General features: G+C 38.6%; 1 protein-coding gene across 1 annotated transcript in view; it reads right to left on the reverse strand.

Annotated features, from left to right (window-relative positions):
* Positions 1 to 1,250: 1,250 nt before the first annotated feature.
* LOC131068653 (sodium/proton antiporter 2) overlaps positions 1,251 to 19,394 on the reverse strand; it is a 158,069-nt gene continuing 139,925 nt past the window's right edge. The window contains exons 9-10 of the mRNA XM_058003889.2: positions 2,171 to 2,465; positions 1,251 to 1,970 (exon numbers count right to left, since the gene is read on the reverse strand). Of these exons, the coding sequence (XP_057859872.2) occupies positions 1,857 to 1,970; positions 2,171 to 2,465 (409 nt within the window). The 3' untranslated portion in view covers positions 1,251 to 1,856. The remainder of the gene's footprint in view (positions 1,971 to 2,170; positions 2,466 to 19,394) is intronic.

The raw sequence follows: 19,394 nt of genomic DNA on the forward strand, positions 1-19,394 counted from the left end.
GTGAACGATTCCTAATATAACCCCCCCAAAAAAAAAATTTAAAAAAAATCAAAAAACAAAACAAAACAAAACAAAAAACAAACTTCAAAGTTATATAAAAAAAAAGGTAAATTGACAATTGCATACATTTTAGATTTGACTAAGTGGAATACTAAATAATTACAGAATACGAGGAAACAATATAATAAGTTTATTGATTATGAGAACGAATTTATTTTTTAGCTTAAAATTAATTTCTTAATACCAGTCATTCAAGGATGTAACATATATTTTTTTTTAAAACCTTTTTTTAATGCTTTGGAAAAGATTCCCACAAGATGGGATTATTTTTCCAATCTAGAAAAGATTGGCATTAAGCATCCAAATTCAAAGGAAATAAATGAACTACAGCCTTTTTATAATAATATTTTTAATTAACCAAAATAACATTTTAATAAACAAAATTTTAATGTTAAATAAAATATAAGTAAAGCTTCAATTACATGTCCTTCAGATCTAATAAACAAAAAAACAGTTCATAAGATTTAATTTCTTAACATTTGAAGATTTATATACTTTTGAGCATAGCTTGCAAACTCTGTGAATACTTTTTGAGTTGCCCAGTACTCTCTATTTTTTTTTGTTGGACAAGTTTTTACAAGCATGGGTAAAAATGCCAACGCGGGTAAAACACTATTTTTCACATGTTTTTGTCATAAAACCATGCATTTTCTCTTTTGAGACGTCAATTTTAATTTAATGCATTTTGTGATTGAATTTTGTAAATAAATGTTTCTTTTAAGAAATTTTAATTTTTAGGACTTTGTAAGTTTCGAGTTTTTGTGAGTATTTGCCAAGTCGAAAATTTTGGGCTTGCCGAGAGCTCTCCGAGTCCAAGTCTGCAAACTATGCTTTTGAGCATTTCATTAAATTATCAGGAGAATCAAAAAAAGATGAATATCTCCAACACTAAATTTCTGCCTTAAGTCCCCAATCACAAAATCTAACAAAGACTTTAGAGTCTTCAGATTATGAGATCCACAAAATTTGTGCATAGATGATCAGGGGCAGGGGCAATCCTAAGATCTAAAAGACCAGCACCAATCCTTCCATAGAAAGAAATGAGATATCATTCTTCATATAAATGATATATATTTCAAATATACAATAATCAAAAAGTACCTTATTATATTTAATGGTTGGGATTTAGAAAAGAAAATTAACCTTTGCCAGAAGCATGGAAACAAGACGCATCCATTAAGTAAAAACTATTACACTGCGAAATTGGGGATATCTTCATAAAAATACTTCACAATCAAATTACATCTGCCACCAGCCAGTCGAATATTGCTATTTGGGCGTACTCATTATTGAGCACAACTAGTTTACGTGAATTGAACGTGTTAAATCTAAAGTTCGTTGTTCACGTGCAAAGAAATTCTTAACAACCTATAATAACAACATACTTGAGATGAAATAACTCTTTAAAATATGCATGGATATCTGCGAATCAAAAGAATGAGGAGAAAGGTTATCTCCATAAGGTTACAGCATCCCTCCCATTCAAAAGAAAAGCCACTGCGTTTCTCTACTTCAAATCAGTTTGTATTCTGGAAGACATCCAGGTGAAAGATAACAACTGTTACTGCTTCAGTGAATGGGCTATCTCCAGTCTCTCCCAGAAAATAATGTTTTCTATTACAGAAGAACCATAGTAGAAGAGAAGAAAACTGTTTTTCTAGTAATTTTAGATCGTAGATGCATTCAATAGTAACAGGCCTTTGCTTATTATTATGAGATTTGATTCCACGGTTTACTAAACATCCCTTGATGAGATTCAGTCAACCTGTTGCTAAATATTTCCAGCAAAGGTCCTCTCAACCTGATAGAAAGGGAAGTTGAGCTAATGTCGTAGATGGCAAATGGAAGTTATGGGATGCTACATATGCAGCAATACCTGCAGCATAACCAGCGAATGCAAATCCACTAACCTGCACGAGAGAATATCAGCATTCCCTAGAAGATCCTCATATGTGTGTCTGTGCAATTTCATTTGTTTTCTTAATTTGTGACACAAAAGACTTTAAGAGAAAATATTTGATCCCTTGGAAAATACACAATGAAAAAATGGAATGCAAAATTTGCTATTTCTCTACATCAGTTAATGAATAAACATGTTCAAAGAGGATACCTTTTTCAAGTACCAAAAGAAATCAGCTTTCTCCATTCCCATAAAAGCAACCCCAGCTGCAGATCCGATGATAAGCATTGAACCTCCGGTTCCAGCACAGTAAGCAATTAGTTGCCAAAGCTCTGAATCCATTGGAAAGTCTACTTTATCATACATTCCCATTGTAGCTGCAACCAGTGGTACATTATCTATCACTGCTGATGCGACACCTATGGAACTAGCAATTAGTTCAATACTTGGGATGTGGGTGTCAAGATAGTTAGCCAATTCTTTGAGAATTCCAGCTGACTGCAAACTGCAAAATACAAACAAGGAAAGAGCTTTATCTATTTGCTGCTTTTTGAAATATCAAAACTTAAGCATATTTGTTATTCAGGAACTCATTATGTAGCAAAAAAGGCACAAATACATTGATCACACAATTCCCCAGAATATTACTAGGCTTGATGTTATATGATACTACCTTTTGGGATGCACCTATGCCCTTTAGACACTTTACTGACTCTTTATCCTCCTTGGACAATGGATATATGAACTAACCATCTCTTAGTGTACCCCAATCTTATCCACTATTTTTTATTATTTTAACCTGATGGAAAATATTTCTATCCCCACTAGCATTTAGCCTATTAATTACAAATTTACTGCTTCAAAAATCCAAACACATTCTAAGACGCTATATTATTTCCAGTTCAAAATTGGAAAACCAACAAAAAAGCACAAAGAACATAACATGTTCAAATCCAGTTTCAAGTGACTCGACCTTAAAAGTTAGAATTTGGCTAAACAAATATGAGTGACTCGAAAGCCCTTCCTAGCACTAAAGTTATTTATGCATGCTCCAACTTGTTGGTTAGCAGACCAGACGTTGGTCTGGGAAGCTACATCCTAATCCAATATAATTGCTTGAACTCGAGTCGGGTATTGCTCTTGATGTGATTGACAACTCAAGACATGTTTTTGCTAAGCAAGATACAAAATCTGCCTGGTGGTGCACAATAAAAAAAAATCATTTAATAGTTCTCTACCATTTGATGCATGGATTTCCTATCAAGGGTTCTTCAGATTCCAGTCTTCACAAAAAATTGAGAATTTAGAACTGGTGACCTGAAGAAACAAATTCAATTGTTTGATAGGAATAGACTTAACTTATTGTGGTATAATTTAGGAGGAATATCTGTGCCTTCTAGAAGGTCATTTAGGTATGCTCTGACTTGGTTAGGAAAATAGATGTTGGTCTGAGAAGTTACATCTTCATCCAATATAACTGCTTGTTTCAGTATGGTGTTGTTATGGGATGTAATAGATCATAGTTGAACTACTCGCCAAACCCAAAAACTCGCCAAGGCCTTAAAAAAAAACTCGGGAAAAACTCGGCCAGTACTCAGCAAAAAACTCGAGAACTTAAAAAATTGCTTAAATTTAATTAGAAATGCATTTTTTTTTGCAAAATTCAATGAGCAGATGCATCCAATGAGTCAATAAATGTGAACACAAAAGAAACAAACTGAGTCTAGATATATTTAAATGCAAAGTGGGTACAAAATCGCATCCTCATGAGGAATGCTGATGGCTGGAAGCAAAATAGTAAATAGTTTTTGTATAACTAAAAGTAAATACATCATTACAATTACATCTTCCTCTTCCCAACTCTAGCAAAAACTAGGGGAGAGGTAGAACTAAAGGGTCTAGTCCTAGAAGTCTGCACTAGGAGTGACACTGCCTCCTCGCTCGGTATGTCTGACTCAGGCTATGGCTCGTCCTCCATCCTAGATGTAGCTTTGCCTCTAGCTTCTCTTGGCACTGTGTTGACGTGTATTTTGTACACTATCAAACACAGAATAAAATACCCAAGGGTACCTTATCCTCTCTTGTGTTAAGCCTCTGAATGCTGAAGATATCGCGAAAAGGATCAATTAGGGTGACTTCAAGGTTCTTTGCTGTAGGATCTCTACGTGTGGATAAGCTCTCTGTGGTATGATGTGATTTGCTGGAATCACATGGGGACTTACACTTGATGACTAAACTTCTGATTTGCTTTGAATATTGCTGGAACACAGGATTTTACTGCCTTAGATTTGAAAAAAAGGAAAAAAGACGAGGGCGAGGAAAGGATCTAATCCTAACACTAAGAATGTAAGAGCAATGAATGATCTTTGATGAAATTCTAACTAAGTCTTGTTTTGACATCCCAGGACCATCTCCACAAGGTTAGTGCGATCTTCGAAGGAAAGCTTTATGATGTTCAAATCATCACTGCAGGCATAGACACCATCAGGCTGATGCATATCAATGAAGAAGCGACAATTGAAGTTAAGCTTAAGCTGAATGATTCCAGTTGACTACACAAGGCAAGTCTGCAATCAACAAACTGCTAGTAGTATGGATATGCGAATTTCACCATCAATCAAGCACATTTCTTCCACTCATCTAATAACACGAAATCAAAATATGAGAAGTATAGAGACCATGCAAATTGTCGAATCGACCCATAAATTTTACCATTTCTTCAATGAAGTTACAAGTCTTTTACAACATCTTGGCAACAATCTTTGCCTTCTCTCTCTACTCTACTCTAATTGCTATTCTAATCACCTTCTAACTACTCTCTATTCACTAACTCTATTCTAACTGCTTTCTATTATCCTTTACAAATGAAGAGCCGGGGCTTATATAGTGCCCTTAATACAATTCGATGGCTGAGATCAATTTGAGATCAATGGCCAAGATTCAACAATGAAAACCCTAATTAGGGTTTGTTACAACCATTACATAACATTTAATGCTCGACCAATGAAATAATTGTATTAATTGGACACATGTCTTTTCTGGAAAAATCGACCAATAGATAGCTGAGGTAGGTACATAGAAGTTTGTGCCATCTCCCATGAGTTAGGTACATTGAATTTGGACATGCTGAGGTGGACCTATCCGACTGCAGAAGTGATGACTGGGATGCCACCTTGTCTGACACTTGGTTGATGCCAATTTGATGTTGCTGAGAAGTTAGCTTTAATTAACTCTTCTGGAATTATCTGCTTCTTCAACGAACCCTTTGCTCTGACTTCTTGTGTCTTTAAATGTGCAGGATGATGATGTACCTCGCCTTGGAATACTGGACTGGAAGAGGTTGCCCTTATCCTAATGATGCTGGATCGAAGAAGGTCGTCCTTGTCGATGCTAGGCTGGAGGAGGTCGTCCTTGATCTGGCTTGATTTTCCAACTCCGGGATCTCCATTTAATGCCTACACAACATTTCACAATTAGTATTATATCTTGAAGTGTAGAAATTAAACCTAAAAGGAAGATTTAAGATTTTAATTAGGAAACCTCATGATAAATCTTGAGTTATCATTTCCTAATTAACTATGCCAAACATAGAATTTTCAAAATAAAAGTTCAAAATTCAAATCTTCAACAATGGTGTCAAGATGATTTCGCCATACCTCCTCTTTGAGCATTAAACTCTAAGAAATGATGCAAAAATAGATGAAATTCGCTAGGCAAAATGTAGATCAAAGCCTTCTCTTGAACAAATTGCGCCTCCTCTTAGCTTGGAAAAGAATAAACTCCACTACCCTCTTCAAAAATCTGGAAATTATCCTCCCATCTAGCAAGAAATTCGCCTCTCCAATAGCCTTCAAAATGAATTTCGCCCTCCTTAGTCTCCACACTTAGTAGAAATTCACTCCACTCCAGCTAGATTTCGCACCTTCAATTAGCTCTCCAAATTCGCACTTGAAGCAATGAGTGAATGATTTGGATAATGAAAAAACACACCTCCAATATATATAGAGCGCTCACCACCTTGCTCCACCTAGGCCGACTTGTCAAAATAGGCCTAAAAAATAAATAAATTTGCAAAAAGGAGAGGCCGACTTAAAAATAAGACCTCAAGCGCTCCATTTCTAATTTTAATTTCACAAAAATTAATTTTAAATGCCTTTAGAATAGAAATTCGATTTTTTGAGGCTCAAAATTAATTTATTAAATGCCAATGTGTCTTTTATTAAATGCCAATTTTAATTTAATTTTTCCAAATATTTCGAAGTTAGCAATTTGGCATCTAATGCAATTTGGAAGATATCAATGCTCAAATATGGTAAGAATAAAGAATGCCACTAACTTCGCCCTGGAACCTTGGAGAGGGATAGGAGCGAACTTTCAATTTTGGCCTTGCATTCCTCATTTTTATGTTCAAAACTTCATCTAGGCATTTAAAATGGCATTTTTTAATTGGAGCTTTGAGTTTAATTTCACTTGATCTCTAGGAGGAAAGTGCCTTTAGGACCTTTTCACCCTGGACCCTTGGAGAGGGACAAGAGCGATTTTCACTTTTGGTCTTAATCCTTCACCTTTATTTGTCGATTCTCGTTGTGGGGTAAGCAATGATCCCCTTCATCCATTCAATGCATGCTCAACTTGCTTTTGCAAGGCAAAATAGGTGCTTTAAAGATTTTCGCCTTGGTCCTTCAGTGAGGGACAGGAGCGACTTTTGCATTTTAGCCTAGGATTATCAAACTTTGAAGTCAAATCATTGTTCACCATGCTTTAGAAGACCTTTCCCATCTTGCACAACCCTTCCTTAACGTAGTCTTGGAGGGAAGTTGTTGATTTTGTAAAAATCGCCCTGGTCCTTCAGTAAGGGACAGGAGCGCTTTTGAGTCCTTTGCACAAATTCTTAGTCACTTCAACCTTCAAATTACCCCCAAGGCGTAGAACATCATTCTCCACTTCCTTTTGAGTCTTGGAAACAAAAAGTCATCTCGAAATGCAAGGAAAGTGGGCACACTTAGAAATTTCGCCCTGGACCCTTGGAGAGGGATAGGAGCGAATTTGCAAATTGTCATCAAAATTTGTAATCCTTGCATCTCAATTCCAGTTCAAGGCATTTCAAACATCATTTTAAACTTGCGCCTTGGATTAGATTTGTCCAAACTTGGAGAGAAGTGCTGGATATTAGGTTTTTCGCCCTGGTCCTTTAGTGAGGGACAGGAGCGATTTTGTAATTTCAAGCTTATCCGTCCTTTGCTAGCCCTCCAAATCATCTTCAACGGGCAAAACACACCTTCTTCCATTCATTTCAATCACAAAACTCGTTTTGTCCTTGTCAGAAAATTGCACTTTTAGAAAATCGCTCTGGACCTTCAGTGAGGGACAGGGGCGAAATTATCTTTGTTGCCCAAAATTCAACAATTTTCAAACTTTCAAACGCATCCAGTAACGTCCAATCTTCTCTCCGGGAAACTCTGCACAAAACAAGTTAGCCAAAATTAGCGAGAAATAAACTTGAACAACATTTTCGCCCTGGACCTTCAGCAAGGGACAGGAGCGAAATTCGCTCTGGACCTCCTGAGAGGGTCAGGAGCGAAATTTGACTTTTTGAACTCTCCGTCAGGATAATTTTATGGAATATAACATTTAAGTATAAGCTTATACTTTAAGTTATATTCCATATATACTTTCAGGATGTTTGAGAGTGGTTTCAGACCTCCAGGAGTTATATTGCAAAATCTAATTTTTGGAGGTTTTTCAGTTTCCAGACTTGGTCAAATTTCAGGATTAGGACATTCCAGACTTAGCCAAATTTCAGGATCAGGACATCACTCAAGCCGGACTTGCTATCCATGTGATCCCCTTGGCGACACTCAAAATGGAAAGGCTAACGGACAAAACCCTAAAAGACCTAGAAAACAAACCCTAAAAAGCAAAAAGCAAGGGTCCCCATTTGCAATGGGGCGATGTGTGAAATGGTCACAACACACTGGTAATGACTCCTCATCCTCACTGTCATCTAGTGTGAAACCAAATCCACCCCCCTCCTCCTCCATAGCCCGCCTCTCCAAATCATTGACGTCATCCTCTGTAAACAATGGAGGTTGCTCCTATGATGTTCAATCACTGTAAGGATCTATATCATCCAAATTGATTGGACCAGCTGCCGCTTCCTCTACCTTCCTTATGCGCAACCGAAGATTATATTGCACAAAGACAAGGTCATTGAGGCGTTTTTGAGTTAACTTGCTCATTTTCTTCGTATGGATGGCCTCAAACAAGCTCCAATTGTGCTCACAATTGGATGAACTACAAGGTTGACATAAGATTCTGAGGGCAATTTTTTTGAGATTTGGGGTATTTCCACCCCAACTTTGTTGCCAAGCAACTACAAAATAAAATATTGAAAAGTTAGAAAGCAAAGTGAAAAGTGAAAACATATTTTATCAATTTATCAATTTACTTTAGACCCCAAAATCCAAGTGGCAAATGTTATACCTGGGGTTTGAGTGGTACTTCCTCTCCTGGCCAGCTCTGAATAAAATAGCTTACCCCTTGCTTCCTCATAATTTTGGAGTTTAGCCACAACGAGGTCTCTCACCTCAACCTCAAGTATCATCCTCTGAATGCATGTAGTGAGGCCCTCCATGACCTCTCCATTAGGATTTGAGTAAGAATCCCCGAACTTAAAATGAGGGTTGAGGAAGTGCCCTGCTGCATGAATGGGTTGGTAGAGCTAATTCTTCCACCTCTTATCAATAATTTCCCAGATGAGATCAAATTTGAGTCTATCCCCCTTGTAGTAATTTTTGATAGACTCCTTGTCCCTATCTGTTGATGTGTTTTTATGCACATGCAAACACAAAATAAAATACCCAAAAGTATCTTATCCTCTCTTGAACAAAGTTACTCAAATGCTGAAGATTGGCTTAAGAATCACTTGAGACAACTCCAAGGTTCATAAATGTTGGGTCACGACGTGTGGATAAGCACAATGGTTTGATGTGATAATGTTGGATCACAAAGGGGACTTATGCTGAATCGTTGAATGCCTGAATCGCTGGAACTTAGATTCTACCTACTCGCTTGGAAAATAAAGAAAGGGCAAAAAATATAAGGTTTGAGGGAGTTCAATCTAATCCTAAGAATGCAAGAGAAGAGTGAATGATTCGATGGAATCCTACTGGGCAAGGTCTCACCATCAAATTGAACAATTTGACACAAGCTTAGTGCAATCTTCTAAAGGATAATTAAAAAATGTTTAAATCATTACCATCAAACATTGATTACCATTCAAGTTAACACATAAACAATGAATATGTAACAATTTGAAGTTAAGCTCATATCATTCCAGTTGACCACGCAGGGCACTCTTACAATCAACAAGAGGCTAGTGGTATGGACTAAACGGATTCCACTTAAATGCATTCAACAAATTCCTCCATTCAATCTAATGAACATGAAAGCAAATGAATTGAGAAGTAGAGACCATGCAACTTGTTGAAATAACACATTAATTCACCATAATTTCAATGAAATCATATGCTCTTCACAACAAGATTTTGGCAACAATCTTTGCCTTCTCCTAATTTAACTTCTACTCTAATTGCTATCTGCTATCGAACAATTCTCTATTATATTCTTCTAAACTATCTATTAACCTTCACAAATGAAGAGCTTGAGCTTTATATAGAGGGCTCATTACAATCAATGGCCAGGATCAAACCCAATCAATGGCCAAGATTTTACAATGAAAACCCTAATTAGGGTTCGTTACAACAAACTCTATTCTGGCCAATGAAATAATTACAACATTCGGACACATGTCCTCTTTAGAATATTTGACCAATAAATAGTGGGGGTAGGTACATCGGAGTTTGTGCCCCCATGGGTGAGCTTGGTTCATTGAATCCAGACGTGCTGATGTGGAACTCCTCTGATTGGTGACTGGTGACTAGGATGCCACCTCATCTTGCACTTGTAGACTTGGTAGATCATCATGAATGAGTATTGAATAACATTTCTTGATACTCAACATTTTCCAGCTTCAGCAGTGATGAGGATGATCTTCTAACTTTGATTAACTCTTCTAAAACTATCTTCTTGAATGTCTCAATCCTGGAGGTGCAAGGTGTAGATATTGACTTCCTCTTAGTTTTGGATCTTGATACCGCCTTGGAATGAATTCTTGATCTGCCTTGAAGTGATTGTATGACTTCTCCTTTTTATGAAATCTTTTGAATATCTTGAAGTCCTCTCTTCCTTGATTCTCTTGTGTTTGCTGATGAAGCTTTCCTCTTTTAAAGACATCTTCCTTCTATCTTAACCTTGACGTTGAAATTTCCTCCTTAGGACAGTTGTTCCAATCTTCCTCCAATCTGGTCCCCTTGATTCTTTCTTCACCTCCTGCAAAACAAACAAATGGGCATCAAACACACATGATATATAACCTTTATAATGTCTTAATTTGACATGATCCCCCTTTTTATGTGTTGCAAATTCATTGTCTGCTTGATGAATTCGCTTCTTCCTTACAGATTAAATTTGCTGTCTTGCTGATCAGATTTGATGTTGATGCTGACTGAATTTGCTGTTGATGCTGATTAGATTCCTTGCCTTGCTGATGAAATTCGCTGGTGAAGTTAAGGGACTGCTGATCTGCTCATTAAGTTTGCTCTAGGAGAAAGGATTGCTTCAAAATGGTGACTAAATGATTGCTTCAAGTCTCCTTATATAGGTGTCTTAATGAAGAGATGTGTCCTTTTAGGGTGAGGCCGACTTGATCTTGAGCAAATAAAATTGAATTTTCTCCCTAAAGAAGGCCGACTTACCACTTAAAAATATTGTTTTTGGTGCCAAATGTGCTTGGATTGCGTTTGCAAAGGCCAAAAGAGGGAATTCGCTCCCAAAAGGGGGCAAAGGAAGGACTTTTCGCTTCAACATCAAGGCAATGGAAGTTCATCAATTTCAATCACTTAAGCTAGATTTCCACTTCTCATGTCTCAAATTCCCTCTCTTCCATGTGAAACACTTGAAATTGTCATCAAAATTGCCTTGAGATGATTTTCGCTCTCAAAGAAGGGAAATGGAAGTGGAATTTGCTCCTAACAAGGAGCAATGGAAATTTTTAGATAGCCAAATTCTCATCTTCCTTCTTCATTCCATCAATTCATTTCCTTAAGTTTTCTATCCTCCTATACAAAATTTATCAAACCACCTTCATTGAATTCTTTGAGATCAATTTCGCTCCCAAGCCCAGGCAAAGGAAGCAAATTTCACTCTCAAAGGGAGTCAATGGAAGTAGAATTCTCTCCTAGAGAGGAGCAAAGGAAATTTCTTAGTCAATATTTTTCTCTCCATTCACTCAAGTCATCTTTCCATATGCAAGTGTTGTCAAATTTTCTTCACAAAATGTCTTGAAGATGTTTTCATTCTGAGATTGGAGCAATAGAAGCGAATTTTGCTCCTAATGAGGAGCAATGGTAGAAAAATTCACTCCAATCTAGGAGCAAAGGAAGCAAATTTCACTCCTGAGAAGGAGCAAAGGAAGTAAATTTCGCTCCTAACAAGGAGCAAAGGAAATGATTTCAAACTTGCCTTTCATACTGTTGATGTGTTTTTTATGCACATGCGAACACATAATAAAATACCAAGGTATCTTATCCTCTCTTGAACAAAGTTTCCTCGAATGCTGAAGATTTCGCCTAAAGATCAATCGAGGCAACTCCAAGGTTCCGGTATGTAGGGTCTCTACATGTGGATAAGCTTTGTTGGTATGATGTGATTATGTTGGAATCACAAGGGGACTTACTTTTGATTGCCTAAGCGTTTAATTAGCTAGAACTTGAGTCCTAACTACTCAGTGGGATAATAAAGAAATATCAAAAGGTGAATGGATCAGAAAGTCTACTCTAAGACCTAGAGTGTGAGAAGATAAATGAACTAGGTGGAGTCCTACTGGGTTGGGTCTCACCATCAGGTTGAACAATCCAACACCAACTTAGTGCGATTTTCTAAGGGATGCTTCGAATATGTTCAAATCGTTACACCATCAGACACTAATCACCATTCAAGTTAATGCATGAACAATAGACGCATAACAATTTGAGATTAAGCTCATTCAATGCCAGTTGACCACACAAGGTGCACTTACAATCAGTAAGAGGCTAGTGGTTTGGACTAAGCGAATTTCACACGAGTGCATTCAGTATCTTCCTTCATTCAATCTAATCATTTACCATCTAAAATGAAGATTCAACGAGAGACCATGCATATTGCAAAGAAATGACATATTTCACCATATCTTCAATGAAAATGGAGTTCATTTACAATCTAGGCAACAATTTCTTGCCTTCTCCTCCTACTCTATTCTAATTGCTACTTTATTCACTATTCTTCTACTACTGACTATTAACTATCCACTAATTATTAACCTTTACAAATGAAGAGCCAGAGCTTTATATAGAGAGCTCTTTACATTTCAAAGGCTTTGATTGATTTACAATCAATGGAGAGGATTACAAGATGAAAACCCTAATTAGGGTTTGTTACAACAAACTCCCTTAGCCAATGAGAAAATTACATTTCATGAGCGTGGACCAATAGGAAACTGGGGTAGGTGCCTTGAAGTTTGTGCCATCACTGGTGAGTCGGGTACATTGAATCTGGACATGCTGATGTGGACCTCTCTGATTGGAGGAACAGTGACTGGGATGCCACCTTGTCTTGTGTTTTGTGCTTGGTCAAGGAACGTTGTATTTCTTGATATTCAATGTGATGATGATGAGAAGCTAACTTTGATTAACTCTTCTGAAACTATTTGCTTCTTCAACGTACCCTTGCACTGACTTTGGTTGATCCTCCTTCGTCCTTGATACACTTGAGGAACGATGTACCCTTCCTTGGCTCTCTTGTGTTTAATGAAGCCTCTTCATGGTCAAGTCACTCCTTCTCTAGTAGCTCATTTCGCCTTGAAGTGTTTATAAGATCCTTCTTTTTGACATCCTGTGGTTTCTCCATGTGGTAGAATGAGGTCCCTGAGGATGGTCATCTCCATTGCTTGCAATTCCTTGAACACTTGAAGTCCTTCAACTTAGTAGCACCTTGAGTCCTCTCTCACACATTTGAAGTGTCCTTGATGATGATGAAACTTGAAGAGGTCGCCCTTGTCCTGGCCTAATCTTCCTCCAACTAGATTTTATTGATCTGCAAAACAAACAAAAGATGGTGTCAAGCACTCATGATATATTCATCCCAACATGGTATTTCTTACTTCAAGCCATTAACAAGAAGGCATTAGGATCAATTTGCTCTGGACCCTCTAGAAGGACATGCCCTATAATGAAATTCGCTCTGTATCCTCTCCAAGAACAGGCCCTATAATGAAATTCGCTCTGGACCCTTTGGGAGGTACAAGAGCGAATTTAGCAATTTCCCTTAATTCCCTAATCATAACTCATTCTTCAAGGCATTAGACTTCATAATTGTGCTCCTTCTAGGTATAAACAAGTCATTTGCTCCCAAAAATTGCTTAGGAACGGGGTCATTCAAGTGCTAAGGCAAGGTACAAGGTCCATTGAAGAAGTTCGCTTTGGACCCTTTGGAAGGGTCAGGAGCGAATTTCTTCCTTCCTCTCACTTCAATTTGCATTGATTTTCACCTTTCTATCCCTCTCTCATGAAGACATCACTTATTTGACCCCCAAAAAGGCCTAAAAGAAGGATTTTGCTTTGGACCTTGGGCAAGGTACAGGCTGCAAGAAAAAATTTGCTCTGGACCCTTTGGAAGGGTCAGGAGCGAAATTTGCATTTTACTCAATCTTCCTTCATAGAACTTCATCTCTCACCCTTACCTTATCAAGATCAAGTCACTTGCCTTCAAAAATGCCTAGGAATGGGTTGGTTCAAAGTTTTGAGAAAGGTACAAGGCTTTTTGAAGAAATTCGCTCTGGACCCTTTGGAAGGGTCAGGAGCAAAATAGCTACTTGCACTCAAATTCATCATCTCTTTGCCTCAAATCACTTCTCAAGGCAAGTATACATCAATCTTTTCTCAACCATACCTTAGGAACCAAGATTTCGACCCCAAAAAAGGAGCAAATAGAGGTTTTAGGAAATTTCGTGGTGCAAGAGCACCTAGTTTTGAGTACATTTTCTAGATTTTGGTGTGTTAGTCTTTAGTTTGGTTTTGGTTTGTGAATAATGGACTACTCTTAGGTCCTCGTGTGCTTGATATGCATTTGGAGGATGAATGCTAATTAGATCATGTATTTATTCAATTTTGGCTTATGAGCCCTTGTAAGCCTAAAATGGCATAAACTTGCATTTTGGTGTCAAACATCTTGAAAAGCCTCATTTGGCATTGAGACATGTCATATTAGTGTTTGTAAGTCATTCTAGGTGGTTCAGGATGAGTGAAAATGCAAAAATGCACTTTTTGGCAAAAGTTGTCAATGTTGCTTGACAACATCTTACAACTTTTGAGCAACTTTTTGAAAGTTTGAGCATATCGGTGGTTAGGCAACTGATGGAGAGTTGGTTAGGATCTAAATGGCATATAAAATGCTTTGTGAATGAATGTAAACAGGTTGGTGAACGCCTTGAGCAAATTGGAATACATTGTGAAGACCTTTTTCCAAATTTACCTTGCATTTTCTCAAATTTTGAGCAGCAGTCCGTGCTTCATGGATTGATTTCATTACTGTTCTTTGATACTTGCTTTGTACATGTCCTTGTAGTGCTCAGAAGGCATTTGAGTTTGTTTTTAGTGCAGGTTTGAATTAAGTATTTGATTTTATAGTGCTCTCGGACTGAGTAAGGGTTTTAGAGCCCAAACATGGTTCCAGCTTGAAGTCCTTTGAGTTTCTCTCAATAACCCTTGGGACTCGAGCCATGGAACCTTTGTACAGTGTATATAAGCTTTGTTTTGGTTTGGAAGGCATTAGAAGGCCATTTGACATCATTTCCTAGGCGAGCTCAGTCATAGCCCGGTTAGGAAATGATTGAAAATTTGCAAGTGCTTGTAGGGATGATCACGTTTGAAGATGCCAAGTGTTTGGCATGAGTAAGTGGGGTGTGGCAGAGCCTATGTGGAAGTTTGTAGGTGTGGCAGACCATGGAAGACCCAAAAAACCCTTCAAAAATGCCATTTTCGGGTTCCGTACCTGTACGGACAAACCTGGTTTCCTCACCTAATGAATCTAAAAGTTCATCCAAAAGGGTACTCAGCTCATAAATGAGTTTGCCTAGTTCTTTGAGACAATTTTGAGTAATTCCACACAAAAAGGTTAGGTAGGGCTAATTGGGGCTCTAGGGCTACTAGGCCTAGAAAATAGGAGAAAGAGGGAGCGATGGAGAAATGAATGAAACCCAATTGAAAAACTAGTTGATTGGCTTGGAAAAGCCTTAAAAACACCTGCTACAACCCCTGCAAGCATATGTTAGAAGTTTGATAGATTGAGGTTGGATGTACCCTTGTGAATCTCAACCATGCCTGAGCAGTCATTGAGCACAATTTGATTGGGAGCACTCCTAGAGAGTTTGAATGTTTTGATTGGTTGATAGACCAGTGTAGAGTGAAGGGAGCCCACTAAGACATCACTCAACTTCCTATTGGGAAAGGATTGACTCTCTTTGAGTACCCCTCCCCATCATTTCGCTATGGACCCTGGGTCAGGAGCGAAATTTGTCTTTTGACACCATTCATCTTCCATTCATCATCACTTTGCCTTGAACTTAACTTATCAAACCTCCTCCTATCATGATCAAGTCAATTCACTCTCAATTTAGCTTGAAACAAGATCTTTTGGGTGCATTAGGCGAAATAGGGAGTCCTTCTAGGAATTTCGCTCTGGACCCTTTGGAAGGGTTAGGAGCGAAATTGGCATTTTTAGGCTCAATTCACATTCAATTTGCCTTGGACTTGTCTTTTCCACCCTTACCTTCTCAAAGTGATGTCCACTCAATGCTTTGGTGACAATTTAGGTCATTTTAAGGAGTTCGCTTTGGACCCTTTGGAAGGGTCAGGAGCTTAAAAGGAATTCGCTCTGGACCCTTTGAGAGGGTCAGGAGAGAATTTTGCATTTTAGGCTTAATTCACATCCTTTTTCACTTAGCTTTGTCTTAGACTTGAACCTTGATCCTTTTCTCTCCATGATCTTGGAAACTTGCCCTTACTTTTGCTCAAAGTGACAACCATTCAATGACTTTGGTGAAGAATTAGGTCTCCTCAAGGATTCCGCTTTGGTACCTTTGGAAGGTACATGACCCTTTGAGAAAATTCGCTATGAACCCTTTGGAAGGGTCAGGAGTGAAATTTGCTTCTTTGCACAAATTCTTCACTTTTCCTTATCACACTTGCTTGCAACTCACTTCCAAAGGCATGGATGGATCATTTTTTATTCACTCAAGGCGTGGAATCAAGGATTATAACCCATGTTAGAAGCAGGAGAGGTTTTTAGAGAAATTCGCTCTGGACCCTTTGGAAGGGTCAGGAGCACAATTCATATTTTAGGCTCAAATTCCAAATTTTCCCCTCAACTTTGCTCTTAGACTTGGCTTTTGGGTCCTGATCCATCTCAATCAAGTCTACTCGCCCTCAAATCTACTTGAAATAGGATTCATTCAACTGTTTAAGTGAGATAAGAGGTCCCTTGAAGTATTTCGCTCTGGACCCTTTGGAAGGGTCAAGAGCGAAATTCATGTTTTAGGCTCAATTTCCTCATCCCATCTCGTTCCAACTTGCTTACAAGGCATAGATAGGTCATTCCTCACTCAGTCAAGGCGCAGGAGCAAGCTTTGAGGTCTTAATTGGGGGCAAGAGAAGAGTCTAAGGAAATTCGCTTTGGACCCTTTGGAAGGGCCAAGAGCGAATTTTGCAATAATGCTCAAATTTTTGACCTTTTCTCCACATTTCAAGTCTAAGTTTGATCAAAGGCATCCAAAAGTTTATTCAAGCTAATTTCCTCCCCATCCATGCCTTAAAGTGAAGATTTTGTCCAGAATAGGAGTCAAAAGGGAGCTAAGGAAGATTTTGCTCAAATTCTTATTCAACTCTCAAGTTTTCAAGTCTAGGCTTGGTCGTTAGGCCTTTTCCAAGGATAAATAGGTCAGTTTCACATCAATCAATGCCTAGAAGTAAAAGAACTTCATCATTCATCAACTGGACCAATCTCAAACCCTCAAAGGGAAGGATCCTTGAGAACACCTGCTCACATACCTCCATTCACTTCCTTAACTCAATGACATAGGTCTAAAAAGGCAAGATTCCTAGCATGATACAAAGACTTCCTCAAACTCAATCAAAACTCAACCCTAGAAGCAAGACCTAGGCCTAACTAAGAGGAAACTTTCAACAGAGTCCCTGACCTAGATCACCTACTGACCCATTTGAGCCTAAGCAGACCATCTTGCCCTAATGAGCTCTCTAGAAACTCTCCAATGCAAAGATTAATAGCCAAGAAACTGAAAGACCAAGAAAACTAACCTTAGAAAGCAAAAAGAAGGGGTCCCCATTTGCAATGGGGCGATGTGTGAATACGTCACAACATGTACTTCACAATTTATACACTTGAAGGAGTCAATCCATCCTTGAAGAAGGCTTTGAGATCAATTTCGCTCCCAATCTCAAGCAAAGGAAGGCATTTTCGCTCCTAATGAGCAAAGGAAGTGTTTTTCGCTCCAAAAGGGGAGCAATGGAAATAATCTCACACTTAATTAAATTTTGCCCTTCATCGACTCAAGCTTGGGTGTTTTGCTATCTATGCAAGTGGAGGCATCAAATTAACTTAGAGGAAGGCTCTTATAAGCAATTTCGCTCTCAAACTCAGGCAAAGGAAGCAAATTTCGCTCCCAACAAAGAGCAATGGAAGTAAATTTCGTTCCTATCAGAGAGTAAAGGAAATAGGCTTCAAACTCACTTCTTAGCTAAGTTCCATCAATTCTTTGCCTTTGCATTAACTTAGACCTTGTGATTTTGCCTTCCTAGTGTATAGATGAGTCAAATTAGCCTTAAGGAAAGCTAGAGAGACTTTCGCTCCTATCTAAGGGCAAAGGAAGTGAAACTCGCTCCCACTGAGGAGCAATGGAAATGGACTCCAAGCTGAAGTTTATCTCTCTTTTACTCATCAACCTTTCATTCTACCAACTCAAGTGTGTCAAATTATGCTCATGTAGGGCTCTAGAGGCAAATTTGCTCTCAACCAAGGGCAAAGGAAGTGGATTTCGCTCCAATCAGGGAGCAAAGGAAGTCATTTTCGCCCTCAATCTTGAGCAATGGAAGTGACCTCGAAATGCATCCTCTAGCTTAGTCTTATCAACTCACACCTTAGGTTTAGCTTTCATTCATCAAAAGACCTCAATGCTTGCTTTGGATAGGATTTCGCTCCCACCCCAAGGCAATGGAAGGGAAATTTGCTCTCAAAGGAGAGCAAAGGAAGTGGTTTTCGCTCCTAATGAGAAGCAATGGAAATGACCTCCACACTTGACCTCATTCAAGGTTCCTTATCAAGGATTGAATCCTTTGCTCAAACTAAGGTGTCACATGATGACTAGAGGCAGCTTTAGGTGATTTGGAAAGCCTGGAGAGGGATTTCGCTCCTAAAGGGGAGCAATGGAAGCAAAATTCGCTCCTAGAGAGGAGCAAAGGAAATTTTTTGACACGGGGCCAAATTTTGCCTCCGCAACTCAACTCTCAATGAGGTGTGCTCAAATCATCTAGATGGTGAAGGAAACACTGCAATGTTGACTTGGCTTGATATAAAGGGCTCCTTCATCCAACTTTTGACTTGACTCCTCTCACATTACTTCATTTCACACCTCATAAAAGGGTTATTCACCTGACTCTTGGCTTCTTGACCAACTATACCTCTCCAATGTAAAGGCTAATAGCAAAGGACTCTAACACTACCCTAGAAAGCGAAAAAAAGTGGGGTCCTGTTGTGACGTATTCACACATCGCTCCATTGCAAATGGGGACCCCTGCTTTTTGCTTTCTAGGGTTTGCTTTCTAGGTTTTTTTTAGGGTTTTGCCTGTTAGCCTTTGCAGGATGAGTGCTGTCAGGGGGGATCGTTGGATAGCCGGCTCTACTTGAGCTAGGATGGGTCAGTGGATGCTCCAAGTTAGGGCTTCTTTCAAGGTCTTCTTTAGGCTTGGTTTTGTTGGTGGTGTCCTGTTTGAGTTCGAGGAAGTCAGTGAGTAGTTGAACAAATTTGGCTGAGACATTGAAGGAATGAATCAAAGATCAAGACAAAGGCAAAGTCAAGTGGAAAAGGAGGTGAATTGAGCCCAACAATGAAGATTTCGCTCCTGACCCTTCCAAAGGGTCCAGAGCGAAATCCAATTTTCCTCCACTTTGCTCCGGGATATGACCAAAGTTATAGACTTTCGAGGCATAATTGAGAGGGCTTGATGCAACTTTGCCTTAGAGAAGAGATTTTAGACCTTAGGATGAT

Source organism: Cryptomeria japonica, chromosome 6, assembly GCF_030272615.1.
Source record: "Cryptomeria japonica chromosome 6, Sugi_1.0, whole genome shotgun sequence".
NCBI lineage: Eukaryota > Viridiplantae > Streptophyta > Pinopsida > Cupressales > Cupressaceae > Cryptomeria > Cryptomeria japonica.